The sequence below is a fragment of the Anticarsia gemmatalis genome, chromosome Z (assembly GCF_050436995.1).
Source record: "Anticarsia gemmatalis isolate Benzon Research Colony breed Stoneville strain chromosome Z, ilAntGemm2 primary, whole genome shotgun sequence".
Lineage (NCBI taxonomy): Eukaryota > Metazoa > Arthropoda > Insecta > Lepidoptera > Erebidae > Anticarsia > Anticarsia gemmatalis.
In genome coordinates, this window is record NC_134776.1 from 16,950,779 (window position 1) to 16,967,084 (window position 16,306).

Below are 16,306 nucleotides of genomic sequence, written 5' to 3' on the forward strand. Positions count from 1 at the left end.
CTCATATTATAAAAAAAACTCAAAAAGACTACACCTCAGTGGCAGGGGGCACTCGGATTCGAACCGAGGTCTTCCGACTCGTGGTCGGATGCTCTACCGCTGAGCTACACCCCCGCTACGAGAGAGTTGCGAAATAATGAAACCGTTTACGCGGCAGTGATCGTTTGACAAGGTTCAAAATTTTTCTTTCTGGTAGTTAAATATAATACTAGTGGTCGCCCAGTGGTCGAAATTCGACCACATACACATACATTCAACAAAATTCATACAATATGAAGTGAATGCAGTTCGGTCGCCTTAAGTCGCATCAGATTTAAAATGTTTCGCATTGCAAAACCTGCACTCTAAATCCATTAAATCAATAATCACAACTTAAAAACATATTTGGAATGACATTTAGAGCACATTATCTCTCAAAATCATTACATTTATACAACTACAGATTAATATAAGGAGTTATAGTGATTTGAATAAATTATAGTAAAATAACTTGGCGATTTCTTATCAGCTGGTTAGTTGAGTATTAGAACCTACTCACCCAAGCTCAATCTCTTGTATGTATGTGTTTTCCTTCGTAGATAATAAATAACTAACTATTGTCCATTTATACAATCCTGATACATGTAACGAGAATAAAAGAAATCTCTGGCGCTAAGTCACTTGATGATCTCTGTTGTTTTATGTTCTCCTAGTAGTTCGGACCTGTTCCACTGGCTTCTTTCAACCTCGCAAAGGCTTCTTTCAAATCGATTTATTTAAGCTCCTCTCTTACTTTATGTTGTCCTGGTAGAGGTAACTAAAAAGTGCCACGTCACGGTTTTGCCTCGTGTTTACTCTGACGGGTTCTGGGCCCCTGGTACTTTATATCCGCGGCACAGGCTTTTGGCGGATTCTTTCTATCGATCTACTTGTTAGCTCCACCCACTGACTGGTGTTTCAGTGTTCAGATGGGTTATTTTCTCCTTTGATTCCTGTTATCTTAGTTCATGGAATGTACTCTAGCTTCCTTCGAGCATGCTGAAAAACTGCACATAGCATTGTCGCTATTAATTTGCACGTATTGACAAAATGTGTGCAATATGTGCAAATTATTATTGCTTATGCTTAGGTAATTAAACACATTGATATATCTCAATAATTTAAACTATAAATTAAAGAAGTAATTAAAAATACTGTAATAAGCCTTATTCCATTGTTTTAGAAGAGCACAATAAAGTTATCTTAAATATAGGTGTTTAACTGCAAATTGAATATGTGGTAAAAATAAAGAGGAAATAAAACGAACTGTAAAAATATTTGTTAAATATTGTTAACTAAACAAAGAAGAATAAAACTAAGTAAGTAACTATGAGTTAATCGTAAGAGTAAAGAAGTAGAGTAAAAGAAATTAAAATAATTAGTCTTAATTTTTTTTCTTTTTTTTAGTAACAATAACAATTAAAAATAATCAAGTGTAAAAACTTAAATATAAGAGTTAAAAACATATATTTTGCTTGTTATAACAACAGTAAACATGCAAAATCATTTTTTTTTTTCACTTATTACACAGATACACTTACCTATATACCTATTAGATACATTTTTGGTCTGATTTCCACGTATCATTTCCCGCAATCAAATGTGCCATCGCAGAAGAAGTGATGCACATTTTTTTATTTCAAACAAAATTTTTTCTGATGCAAATGTGATGATCCTGTCACCGTTTTCATTATAATCTACTACTATAATTTATTAGTAGATTATAGGTAAAGAAAATATTTAATATTGTCGAAAATTATTAGGTAAAATAACTTCAGCTGGCTCCGTAAAACGTGTTCTTTTTACCTTCAGGGCCTTTTCCATTTTTGTATAACGTTTTTTTAATAGTGCTGTAGAATGGAATCTTTACTACTGCTGCATTACTTTTTACTCGTATAAGAATTTTAAAAGGGCTTTGTAAGATATTTAAAAATATACGGAACATCCTCCTTATGCAGAATCCTTGACATACCAATCTGCTTTGGTAACATCTTTTTGGATGTAATTGACACTTCATAAAACTCTTCGTTGATATTACTAGTTGACTCACCAGTTTTAAGACTCGGATCAATGATTTTTGTCACAGAAGTGCGCAATTTCTTTCCTTTCTTTCCAACCGTAGTAAACTCAGATCCCAGAGACTCTTCGTCAATACTGCTAATATCTTACCTAGCTCTTTTATTATTATTTTTTAAATCAACGCAGTCAGAACCTCCATTGTTAAAGACAATTATCGCAAATTTATCATTTGTATATTTAAATAATGGTATTTTTTTCTACTGTAAAATAAATGTTCGCGTTCCTTATTGGTCGTAAAAATGCAGATATGGTAGCCATCAACGCATCTGTTGACTCCGAGAATGCTGAGCTTTGAATAAAATCTAGAAAAAAGACTAGAAACTTTAAAATTATAATATTACCTAGTCTACACATACATATGTATATTTAAATGGGTGCATAATGGAAGGCACTTACTGAAATTTTATTATATTCCTTTTTTCTAAGCACGTTGGAAACTTGATTAAGGTAATTGTTAATTATTTTGACGGGTATTAAAACATCAGTAACTTCATACAAGTATCGGTTTAAGGAGCGTTGTGTAAAGGTTTGGCTAAACCAATCTATCTTTAATATGAGCCAGTCTCGAAGAAAGATAATGCGCAAAAAATCTAAAAAAAAAAACATTTTTACCATTGTATTAGGACAGTCAAAGAAGAATTATTTATTAAAGGAAGAAGACGAAATACAAATAAATTGCTATTACATATTTAGAAGTTCCGGAGACACTAACTAACGTATAAGCTCAATAATATTTACATGCGCTGTTTGAATAAAAAAAAATGTATGGATTGCAATAATATATAAAATAATTAATACTATGATATAATACCAATAAAAAAATAAAAGTATAAAAAAATGTCTTATGTTAACAGTAACCTACCAAAGTATTTTATAATTATCTACTGTGTTGGGCAGTGATATTTTTGAAGGTAGGACACAAATTTACATTACATAATTATGCTGCACATGACGTATCGAATCATTTTGCGTCTATTTTCATTTGCACATGATTTCAATCTTAGGTACTGCCCCATCATTGTGGGCATATGGCCTTTTGAATTACCTGGTAATGTACGCAAGTGATTTCTCGCGCTTTTCCTATTTCTAATGGGTCTCTCTAAAACATGGCTATTGTGATAACGTTATATTATTTGCCGAGTTACGCACACCTGAAAGTCAGCAAAAATTTAATTTGGAGTACCGTTTATCTTTTTAAAACTATAATATGCATTTAATATTAAATATATGGACACCGACTTACATACGAATTTGGATATCTTCTGAAACCCATATTTGCTATTATTATTATTAATACATCAGTATCAGAACAACGAATCGTTACATTTGCATTGAAATCTAATGGGCAAACGTGGAAAATTATTTTTGTGTCAGCTTCTTCGTGAGCTGGACACGAAAGTGGTTTTTCTACCGTTTTTACCACTTTAGAATCTGTAACTACGTACTTAAAACAATCGTCAGCATTGACATAAATTATTTTATTATTAATATGTTGTGCCATATAATTTTTTTCCAATTTTTATTAATAACTGTAGAGTGCTTCTTTAAAGTTGGTATTTTTTAACTCTATTGAAAAAACTTTTTGACGCAATTTCGGACCATCGATACGAAAGTTTGCTTGTTTCTTACCCCGGAGCTTGTGCTCAGTGTCTATAGACGATGGGAAATATATCTATCAAAGACAATGATAATGACTTGTGCTCTGTTTGCACAAATCAAGCTAAGCGGTACATCTTCCATCTGATGTAACATGAAATATCCATCGTATATAAAAACGTCTGCGTTTTACAGCAGGTTCAGATTTATTAATCGAAACATTGCTATAATACATTTCAGTTTGCACATTAAATATAATGTAGAATAACTTTAAGTACGTCATTTCCTCCCAATTTTTTTTTCTACTGATTGTTGATATGATCCTGTAAGATATAAAAAAATCTGCTGGCAGTATGTTGGGGGAAAACTCGTCAGCTGATACATTTTCTTAGGCTTCTTTTGTTTGTTTCCGACAAGCTCCTACGTTACACCTTAAAGGCATCAGGTGACTAACATTCCACCTACATATAACCAGCTGACTTATTTATTTATTAAAAACAATACATAAACTATCATCTGATAAATTTTCTTTTGAGAAGAAGTCACTGAACACATATACTTTTTTCATATTTGTGTGACCAGCTGACGTATAATCCACAGCTGTATAATTAGGTGACAATTTTGGTTTGAAGTCCTTACCGACATATCAAATATCGATTATGATAAGCAACAGCGTGAGCTGGTCGACGCCACTATCGACTCCTAGCCTCACTCCGAGGTAACCAAGAATGACTACAAGGTCCGACTACAAGACCATCGCAAGGACCTGCCCGTTTTAACAGGTAGCGCATTGATCGCCCCTGTAAAAGACCCACAATCCTGAAACAGTTCACCCACCGCCCAAAGAGGCAGTGTGAGCCAAACCACCTTATGTGTAAGTTTGTAACATTAACTGATTGTAAAAGTGCTCTATAACATATTGCTCGATGCTTTACCAATTTTAGAGTTCTTCCCATAGCCTATTCGATTATTAACACAATCCATTAGCAGCTGATAAAACTATTATTCTACAATGGATCCCATCACACATCGGGTAAGTGATAACGAAGTGGTCGATCGGTTAGCCAAAGAAGCTCTGTTGGATGGCTTAATTAAACATATTATTCCTTTTAACACAGATATTTTACCTGTTCTGAAAGCCAATATTCAAAGTCAAAGTCAAATATTCTTTATTTCATAAACTTTAACAAGTATTTGAAATCGTCAAAAAGGACGGGATATATTAGGAATACAGTACAATCTTTGGAAAGAATATAATGCTAGATGTTCTTAAAATAAGGACATCTGGTATCATAATATCCGATCGGTGCCATTTCATTACCCCTGGTTTGTTTCGAGCAATATGAATAGACAAGCTTTAGTGACAGCCTTCCGTATCCATTCTGGTCATTTATTTACCTTTAAACAAAAAAGTATCATCTCCTAATTGTTCTGACTGTGGCATTATCGAGGATGCATATCATATTTTAATGGAACGTGTAAGAAATGAGTCTTTTAAAATTAATATTTTCAATAATATCATACAAGTGCCTTTTAATGTTGGGTGTTGCAATAGTGTGTTGTCTGAGCCCCTACCAATTATTGGACCAATTATACGGAAACATTGTAAAAATTATAGACTACAGGCCCATGTTAAAAAATTGATGGGTCATTTGAACCACCAGGCGACCTATCTAGAACGATGTAAGAGCATAAAATAATAAGATTCAGCACTATGCCGTCACTTGTAAGCTGTCCAACTGAGTGCAGGTGAGAATTCGAAAGTACAGGTAGACTCAGCACATTTTGGTCACATATTTTTTGTACGGCATTTTTACCACCGATAGATCTATTAAAAATAATAAGAAAACGCACAGTGCCGTACAAAAATGGTGCGCCACGAAGTCGGATTTTTTTTTATTTTCCGGCAATTACCGGGGTAAATTTGGTCATTTGATTTTGTACGGCATCTGTGTCATACTTTATATACAATATTCCGCAACGCCGTACAAAAACTTGCGACAAGGGGAAAAATCGAGAGTTGCAACCCCCTCTCTTTCCGTAGTTCAGGGGGTGATTTGACACAACATGAAATAAACTTATTTTGAAAATTATTTTATGCATAGATAATATTTTTTCATGTGCCGTACATTTACGTTGGTTCAAAGGGGAAAAAACCGAAAAAGAAGAAATCAAAAAGAAAAAATCTATATAACGAAATGTAAGGTGAATTTTTCTTTATATTTTTATAATAAAATATGTGAGGGTAGTTTGTTAACTTTGATGTTACCATACGGATTTGTAAGGTGTTGTGTAATCCCTGATTAAAAATATGAATGAATGAATTAAAAAGTATTCGATTGGGTTCACGGCGAGGTATGCCCCCAAAAAGTCTGTGACATAACGGAACCGGATGCGGAATCAGGCGAAGATGACAACGTAATTGGTAAATAAATAAATAAACCTTTAATTTGTACGTAAGGTTTTGATTTTGATAAAGATATATTTATGTTTCAAAAAATAATAGAGAAGATATTTCGGACGTCGATGAAGACGTTGATTCCGATAACAACTCAGCAACTGACTCCGATAATGATTAATTGAAAGAGAACCCGTATTTTGTATTTCTATCATTAAATTTATCGATTTTTTCTAAAAAAAAGTGATTGTTTTATTTATCCACATCATTACAACGAAACAAATTAATTATATGTATGTATCTATACTATACTAATATTTGAAGCTGAAGAATTTGTTTGTTTGTTTGTTTGAACGCACTAATCTCAGGAACTACGGGTCCGATTCGAAAAATTCTTTCAGTGTTAGATAGCCCATTTATCGAGGAAGGTTATAGGCTATATATCATCACGCTAGGAGCAATAGGAGCAGAGCAGCAGTAAGAAATGTTACAAAAACGGGGAAAATATTGACCCATTCTCTCTTATGTGACGCAAGCGAAGTTGCGTGGGTCGGCTATCAATAATATTTGAGGTATATATTAAACCAAAAAGTATATAAAACTGTTGATACTAGGATTAACAGTTTCAATTCTTGGACATAATATATACACCGTTTCAGTTTAGTTAGACGTCATAGTGATTTTATCATATTATCAATTGCCCTCTTCAAAAATATGTTAATGCCGTACTGTATCAGATGGCCATAAAGTACCCACAAAATTGTAGCGTTGATTTCATCAGCCTAAAAAGATATGGTTTGCACAAAAATGTACGGCATCATTTTTACCTAATTCATCTATGTTAATACTATTTAAAACAAGAAATAAAATGTAGAAAACTATTTTATTTCATTAATCAATAATATTTAAAATTTTCCAATATTTTGCAATATTTCAGTTTTTGCATTTCTCTATAATTTTTTTTAGAACGGTTTCTTTTGAACGGCAATACTATGTAACAATTGTATTTTATAATAACACTAGCTGGCCCGCGCAACTTCGCTTGCGTCACATAAGAGAGAATGGGACATAATTTTCCCCGTTTTTGTAACATTTTTCGTTGCTACTCCGCTCTTAATGGCCGTAGCGTGATGTTATATAGCCTAAAGCCTTCCTCGATAAATGGTCTATCTAACCCTGAAAGAATTTTTCAAATCGGACCAGTAGTTCCTGAGATTAGCGCGTTCAAACAAACAAACAATCAAACAAACAAACTCTTGAGCTATATAATATTAGTATTAGTATAGATGTAAAAAAAAAGTTCCCGTACAGGTTCAAATGATTTTACAGCTTTATAAATCAAAAATACGATAAATTTAAAATAATTATTGATATACATTCAAAGGAACAATTATTTTTTGATGGCATTACTTTTAATAGTACTTTTGAGTGTTACAAAATGTTTTGGAACCGATGCCGTACTTATATAACGATAACTACAGAAAAGGAGGGGGTTGCAACTCTCGATTTTTTCCCCTTGTCGCAAGATTTTTGTGCGGCGTTGCGGAATAATGGATTAAAAGTATTATTGAAATAGTATGACACAGATGCCGTACAAAATCAAATGACCAAAATTACCTCGGTAATTGTCGGAAAATTAAAAAAAAAACCGACTTCGTGGCGCACCATTCTTGTACGGCACTGTGCGTTTTCTTATTATTTTTAATGGATCTATCGGTGGTAAGAATGCCGTACAAAAATATGTGACCAAAATGTACTGAGTCTACCTGTACTTTCGAATTCTCACCTGCACTCAGTTGGACAGCTTACAGGTGACGGCATAGTGCTGAATCTTATTATTTTATGCTCTTACATCGTACTAGATAGGTCTCCTGGTGGTTCAAATGACCCATCAATTTTTTAACATAGGCTTATAGTCTATTAGCTAAGGGAATAAGTTCCAGGTTTGAATATTTAAGTTTGTTCAAGTTTTATATAATTTAGATTTAGGTGTTTATTTAGTTTTAGTTTAATATTTGTTTTTATTCATAAGTACCTACTGTATTGTGGAATTACGAGGACGACATGGGCGCTAATTTTGTGTATCAAGTCCTTTTAAAATAAAATAAAGATCTTAAATAAATAAACAAAAAACCCGCTTTTGGTTAATTTTTGCGGACGTCGCTCATCGTAAAATCTTTGAGACTCGTTAACTGGTGTTTGACTTCGCAAGCACGAGCCATCATGCACTAGGACTTTATAACATGCAGGAGGTGTTCAGATCGCTTGAAGGTCATACCTGTAACCCCTGTGCAAAAGGGACAGAACCCCTTCTAAGCACGTTCTCTTTCGCACCTGTGAACATGAAAGGATCCGCCCCTCTAGCGGACAGACACCCCTCGACCTTGAACTTGGAACATTCACCCGATTGAATGGCGGAAAGTAGGTCATCGAATATCTCAACAAATCGATGTAAAAGCTTACGTACGTTTTATTTAACTTGATTTAGAATGTGTGCATGAAATTAATGAAAACAAAATAAAAAACGCGTAGCATGTCTACGGCGTAGCACTGTGTCTATACTTACGGTATAAAGAGGTAAAATTTGTAAGTTTGTATGTAGGAATGTAATTGATCACAGTTTTATACACGGGACTTTTTAACTTTTTATTTTAAGTCAAAACGACATTTTATTTTGAATTATTGATTAAAAAAATATTAAATATATATTATGGAATAATGAAATTATTTACAATACAAATTACTATTATACTAAGACTATGACTATGACAAACAAAATATTTACAATTATAAAAAAAACACGTTTCCGGTCGACAGCGATGCGGACAAATTCTACGACGCCCTATAGCTTTATTTTATTTTAATTTAATTTATTTTCTTGTATGTTGCGGGTAATCTCTAAAACTACAGAACTACATTTGAAAATTATTTCACCTCATATAGGTATTTGCATTAACCCTGAGTGCTGTAGGCATTATTGGGCAAAATGTAATCTAACTACTGATTACTAACTACGACTACATAAAGTAATTAGTAATCATAACTACAAACTACATAAAAAAATCGAAAAATGTAGTTAAAATTTTGACTACTAACTACTAATTGTAGTTGAAATTACGATTACCTGATTACTTTTTATAACTACATATTTAAAATAATTTTGCGTCATTAAAAAAGGAAACACGCGCGATAGTCGTTCATGTAAGTACATGAACGACGATCGCGCGTGTTTCGACTTGTCGTTTGGTAGGTAGTTAGAGCATCGCGTTTTAGTCGCGTGTGTTAGAGTTCAGCAATAAACAAACAAAACAAAGATGACTCTTTTCAATTCGATAGCTCTTCTTCCGATACTGAGGAAGATGTATGCCGAGTCCAAAGGTCAAAAGCAGATCTGATTGTTTCTTGTTACTTATCAGATATGGATCGAGAACTAAATTGTCTTCATAGATATCCAGAAGTGAAAAAGTATTCATAAAATACAATACTCCATTACCTTCTTCGGCTCCAGTGGAAAGACTGTTTTCATACGCAACTATGATAAACCATCCCAAATCCCACAGGCTATCGGATGAAATGTTCGAAAAACGTGTAGTACTAAAAGCTAATTTAAATGATTAACCAATCAACCTTTTTTGTTTATTTATTTGATTCGCAAATAATTTGAATTACTTAATTCTTATTAGATAATATTATTTACTGTTAATTTATTTTTTTTTGATTACGTGTCTATAAAAAGTAATTAAGATCTAATAAGTATAGGTACATAACATCTACGACTGTAATCCTTGCATTTGATTATTTATGAAAATAAACATAGGTATGTGCAATAAACCGTTTTTTTTATGCAGCCCTATTCCAAAACATATGTTACTTTTTACACATTACATGTTTATATAATTGCAAAATATAAGTTCATAAAACTTAAATAATCAGTAATTATATAGATTGCAGCAATCAAATTAACAACTATTCAATGTAGTTTGATTACTGTAGTTAATTATTTGTTAATTACATGTAATCATAACTACATGTAGTTAACTACTTTTAATCGTAATTAGTAACTAGATTACAATATTGTAGTTAACTACGCCCTACACTGGCTGTAGGCTAGATTATCTTTATATCATGCATATCAGCCAGGCTATTAAATCTTTGTCAAGCAATCCGGAAAATTGTACCTCTAAAATATAATTATCTGCATGCTCTGCCTAAACAGTTGCGTAAAACTGAAAACAATGTAATTTGAGACGTCGCACCGGAGGACCCCGATTTATTTTTAACTTCACAAAAATAGTAAAAGTCAGTTTAGCTTAAAAGAATCGTCAGCAAATCATTGTAATCCGAGAATACAATTTAGAGTGTCTCCCAGGGTAATTTAAAATGTTATCTTTTCTTTGCAGATTCTCTTGGTCCGGAATACGGTGAAGGAAGGATCTTAAATTTGGAAACAACTTGGGAAGAGTCGGAGCCACGCACTCCTCTCATTTGTATTTTATCTATCGGATCTGATCCCTCTACACAAATAAGTCAACTGGCTAAGGCCAAAGAAATAGGTAAGTTTACTTGGGGTAATATGTATAAATAGAGATTATTTTTTAATAATGAGTAACAAATTTATTTTTTATGTCACGCTTTTTAGTGTTGAAGGCAGTATCAATGGGCCAAGGTCAAGAAATAGTAGCCCGAAAAATGATTTCAGACTCAATGAATGAAGGTGGATGGGTTCTACTACAAAATATACATCTGTCCCTCCCATTCTGTGTAGAAGCTATGGATGCACTCATTGAAACTGAACACATTCAGGAATCCTTCAGACTATGGTTGACTACTGAAGTACACACTGAATTTCCCATTGGTCTACTTCAAATGGCTATCAAATTTACCAATGAACCGCCTCAAGGTATCAGAGCCAGCATGAAAAGAACATATCAGAATATTACACAAGATACTTTAGATTATTCGTCGCTATCTCAGTGGCCGCCTTTGCTTTATGCTGTAGCTTTTTTGCATACCATTGTCCAAGAGAGAAGAAAATTTGGACCTCTAGGTTGGAATGTGCCATACGAATTTAATCAAGCTGATTACGCAGCTAGTGTCCAATTTATTCAGAACCATCTAGACGAGATTGATCCCAAGAAAGGTATATCATGGCCTACAATTTGCTACATGCTTGGAGAGGTTCAGTACGGTGGTCGAGTGACGGACGACTTCGACAAGCGCTTACTGACAACCTTTACTAACGTGTGGTTTTGTGATGTGCTTTTGAGGCCAGGATTTGAGTTCTACAAAGGATACAAAGTTCCCATAACAAGAAATCTTCAAGGCTATGTAGATTACATCAATCAGCTGCCTTTGACCGATACACCCGAAGTGTTTGGATTGCACGGTAATGCTGATATAACATATCAAATTAATAGTGCAAAAGATATCCTAGACACAATCTTGAGTGTGCAGCCGAAGGAAGGTGGGAGTCAAGGTGGAGAGACTAGAGAAAGTATTGTGTATCGACTAGCTGAAGATATGCTGGAAAAATTGCCCAAACAGTACATCAGCTTCGAGGTCAGAGAAGCTTTAGTTAAAATGGGCGCTTTTCTTCCGATGAACATTTTTTTGAGGTGAGTTTTGAAATCAGTAGCAAAACATAGTAATTCTTAATTTTTTTCTGACGTTTTAAATGGTTTCAGGCAAGAGATTGATAGAATACAAAAAGTGGTTAAAACAGTACAATCGACGTTGTGCGATCTCAAGTTAGCAATTGATGGCACAATAGTAATGAGTCAAGGGCTCAGAGAGTCGCTCGATGCCATGTACGATGCCCGTATACCAGCCAAGTGGCTTAAAGTAAGTATTCCGTTGTGAACGGTTTATACGTGCCAATTGGAAGTAAAAATTCTACTGTTTTATTTATAAAGAACATGACTTTCACTGAAAAACTAGGAATACTACCTACGTTAAATAAATAATCGGTGACATGGAGGAAACACCGCTAACGGGTGGGATGGGGGTGTTTGGGCGCTTCCTCATCCCCCACACTCGCTTCGTGTCCCCAGAGCGAAAGAGACTGCAGCGCTCTCGTTCCAACCCGTTACAAAGTGCAACTATTAGGAACTTTCATATTATTATTTTCACAAAATATATGTATGTTTAATGGATACTTTTAAAAAGCGTTCCACAATATTTGTTAGTTATTACAAAATTTTAATAAAGCGACGATACGAAACACACTATTTGCCCGAACTTACAAGCGGCTCGTTAGCTCAGTTGGTTAGAGCATCGTGCTAATAACGCGAAGGTCGAGGGTTCGATCCCCTCACGAGCCAGGTGTTTTTTTATGTATTTTTTTTGAAACAATAAAAATGTCCTTTCCTGCGATGTTAAAACGCTTAAACGTAAAAGTATCCCTTTGTCTTAAGACGAAACCGAAAGATTTTTCCGGAAATGTGTTCCAGATTACATACATGAAAATCTCTCCTCATTTATCGTGCTCGTAACTCTAGAAAAATTATAAATTGTATGAAGTTTAAGTTACATAATTCTGTAGTTTTTTTTACCTGCACCTACATTCTTTTAAGGCATAGAATTAATTTGCAAGAAACTTAGTCAAAGTAAATTTTAAAAAGACATCTGCCGCACTAATAATAATTAATTGCCCATTTGTCGCGGAAACTTTTACAAACGTACAAACAAGAGTCCCGTAAAAACTATAAGTGAATGAATGCACCAATATTTATATCTTGTGGGAACCGAATCTACAACCTAATTTGGACAGCCCGTCTATGTAGAAAACAACTGCATTATCATGTTCATATTTAATCTATTTTTAAAGTACCTACCTAATATTTTCTGTCAATTATTACAAAACAATTAAAAAGCTCCGAAATACCAAACACCTCTACCGCTAACAAAGTTTAAATTACACTTTACTTATGGTTCATAGAATGTTGTTAGTGCACAAAGAATTACACTTGACTTCAAAATCATTCAATTTCATCTCAGTCAAGAGTGACTTACTTTGAACCAACTGAATGAAAACCAGCATACAACATTATACGTTATACTCTTAAGTCATTACTACTCCCAAGACATGATTCTTCTATGAACATCTTCACGGAGAGTAGGTAAGGTACTTTATAAAGGTACACATAATTTCCTACATGGCTCCTTACTTGGAGAGCCCAGCCGAAAGAAACTTAACTTAAGAAATTTATATTTATGTTTGGGAATATAAATATATGTATATATATATATATAATATAATAATATGTGTAATATTCGTATAATAAATAATAATATATAACAAATAATAATCAGTTCAACTTTCTGCTTGCTATAAACTAAAATAACCACATCTGAAAAATATAAAGTAAAAGTTTTTACAAGGGAAACTTAGTAAATGATATTCATTAGCAACGTATTTGTTATTTTGCATATAATTAAGTTATTGTACAATTGTATGTAAGATGATAACAGACTAATTAGCAAAAATATTAAAAAAGCAAAATAAAGGAAATTATTTTTCACAAAAAATGTGGCCTGTGAGGGCATTGAACCCCCGACCTTTGCGTACCCAAGAACACAACGCTCTATCCAACTGAGCTAACAGACCAACTGATAGTCCAAATGAATAACTTGACTGCTATCGAATCTGCATTCAGGAAACACACACATTCAATTTCAGATTTTCGATGGTCATTCTAGGGTATAAATTGTACTTTGGGTGCTGTCCGTACATATTACATTTCATTATCGGACACCTTTCAGGTATCACGGCGTTTTCAATCATCCGCGCTTTGCATAGACTATAAAATTGCACGTCACTTTTGAATAAATTACAGCACATGTGACATTTTAATGTCTAGCTGTCTGAATGCATGGGGTGCCTTTCAAAGGGACGCTCGATGTTTCTAGACACCTACCTACCTAACTAACTGGTTCAATTGTAAGCTATAAAAAGGGGTCGAATTGGAACAAGTTTATAAAAAATGAGATTTCAATGTGTCTGTTTTATATTTCTGCGTTTTATTTAAGGTATCCTGGGAATCAGCAACTTTAGGATTTTGGTACACGGAGCTTTTAGAAAGAGAACAGCAATACAGGATTTGGCTAAAAAATGGAAGACCAACAGCTTTTTGGATGACAGGTTTTTTCAACTGTCAAGGTTTTCTCACAGCTATGAGACAGGTAACCATACACACGGTCAAATACACAACGCTTACGAGACACGAACGCATGCACAAAATACAATCTCATTCACATACTCATAAGAACACGCCGGCAAGCATGAATGCATGCAAGCACACACGCTGACGCACACCTCATACACGCACGCGGGTACGTGTACACGAGCATGCCAGCATGCAAAAGCGAAAACGAGCTTGTAGGCAAGCACGCAGACACACGCGCATGCAAGCAAGCACGCAGACACACGCGCATGCAAGCAAGCACGCAGACACACACGCATGCAAGCAAGCACGCAAACACACGCGCTCTCAAGTAAGCACGCAGGCACGCAACAACACGGTTTTATTAGGATAAAACAAAAGGCCAACAAATACCAAGTCTACTCTTAGTTGATTTAAGTCACTGACAGACGAAATCTAACCTTTTTGGTTATTACAGGAGGTTACCCGCAGCCACAAAGGCTGGGCCCTGGACTCTGTTGTACTACAAAATCTCATCACGAAACTGAATAGAGAGGAGGTGCACGAGGGACCAGCTGAAGGTGTTTACGTCTACGGATTGTTTCTGGAAGGTATTTGATTTTCCTTTTTTATAATAATATCATCTGGTAATTCTCTGTCTATCACAGTAGGTAAGCTTATTACCGCAACAAAACGTACTTTATTTTACAGGAGCTTCACTGGATAGAAAAACTGGAAAATTAATAGAATCGAAGCCTAAAGTATTGTACGAGCAGATGCCAGTGATCTACATCTTTGCGATCAACACCACAGCCGGCAAGGATCCCAGGCTGTACGAATGTCCAATTTATAGGAAGCCTCAGCGAACGGACGCCAAATACGTCGGTTCCATCGACTTCGAAACTGACAGTAACCCACGACATTGGACTCTTAGAGGTGTGGCTTTGCTCTGCGATATCAAATGAATATATTTTCATTCCACAAAAAGATTTTTATTTAATTAGGATGCCATGACAATACTATTTGCTGTACTTGCTTGTCTTAATAGGTGATATTACTAAAACGACACAAACAAAACTATTCAGTATTAGGCTAATAATTTTTTGAAATCTATATGCTGTAAGCGCCCGAACATTTTGCCATTGAGAGTTAGTAAATCTTAGGTTTTACCGGAAAATCTTAGGATTTACCACAGTTCGGGGTTTTACAGTAACCTATATAAAACTTAAAGACTGACTGACTGACATAGTAATCTCTCATCGCACAGCCCAAACCACTGGACGGATCGGCCTGAAATTTGGCATGCTTCAAGCTAATATCATCTAGGCATCTGCTAAGAAAGGATATTGATAAAATTCATCCTTAGGGAGATAAAATAGGGGGTGAAGGTTTGTATTGTATGAAACTTTGACAATTTTAAGCCGATCGGGCTGAGACTTTTTGCATGCAAAGAGCGACTGACATAAATGTCACTTAAGAGGTTTGACAAATATTACCCTTATGGGGAAAAATAGGGGATGATTTGTATGAAACTTTGTCAATTTTGATCCGATCGGGCTGAAACTTTACATGCGTATTTACGCCATAGTAGCATTATGCATTATGCTACTATGTCGTAAATACGATACTCCAAAGAACTATCAAGCAGCAGCTATCAACGATATTCTGCTCATGTCGTTTGAGGGCGAACAAAAGGTAGGACTTCGATTGATACTGTAGTTAATACAAATGACGCTACTAATTACCCTGTAGTGTTTTTAAATTCATTGTAACTGCCAAGTTTGCCTTATCATTCGCTTATTCTGCGTGTGGGCACTCCAATTATGTTGTTGCGAAATTTAAAACCACCTAAACTTTGTAACGGTACGAGACTGCAAATGAAAGCGTTACATTGCAATATAGTGGAAGCCACTGTATTAACTGGGTGTACGAAAGAGGAAACTGTATTTATACCACGAATCAAAATCAAAAATCAAAATTAAATCATTTATTCATTTAGGTCAAGTGCTGACACTTATGATAGTCAATGATACAGAGAATGAATTTACCGCCAGTTCGGAAGGTAGGGCCAATG

The 16,306-nt window shown here is 34.6% G+C and overlaps 1 protein-coding gene and 3 non-coding genes across 4 annotated transcripts in view; 2 read left to right on the top strand and 2 right to left on the bottom strand.

The window, feature by feature from the left end:
• Positions 1-15,200, top strand: part of Dhc1 (dynein axonemal heavy chain 1) — a 167,513-nt gene extending 152,313 nt beyond the window's left edge. The window contains exons 44-49 of the mRNA XM_076135322.1: positions 10,492-10,644; positions 10,731-11,706; positions 11,776-11,932; positions 14,120-14,272; positions 14,711-14,843; positions 14,944-15,200. Coding sequence (XP_075991437.1) covers positions 10,492-10,644; positions 10,731-11,706; positions 11,776-11,932; positions 14,120-14,272; positions 14,711-14,843; positions 14,944-15,197 — 1,826 coding nt within the window. The 3' untranslated portion in view covers positions 15,198-15,200. The remainder of the gene's footprint in view (positions 1-10,491; positions 10,645-10,730; positions 11,707-11,775; positions 11,933-14,119; positions 14,273-14,710; positions 14,844-14,943) is intronic.
• On the bottom strand, positions 44-114 carry TRNAR-ACG (transfer RNA arginine (anticodon ACG)). Its single transcript has one exon. It is a non-coding gene; the product is annotated as a tRNA-Arg (tRNA).
• TRNAI-AAU (transfer RNA isoleucine (anticodon AAU)) lies at positions 12,338-12,411 on the top strand. Its single transcript has one exon. It is a non-coding gene; the product is annotated as a tRNA-Ile (tRNA).
• On the bottom strand, positions 13,621-13,697 carry TRNAK-CUU (transfer RNA lysine (anticodon CUU)). The gene is given in 2 exon segments: positions 13,621-13,656; positions 13,660-13,697. It is a non-coding gene; the product is annotated as a tRNA-Lys (tRNA).
• Positions 15,201-16,306: the final 1,106 nt, after the last annotated feature.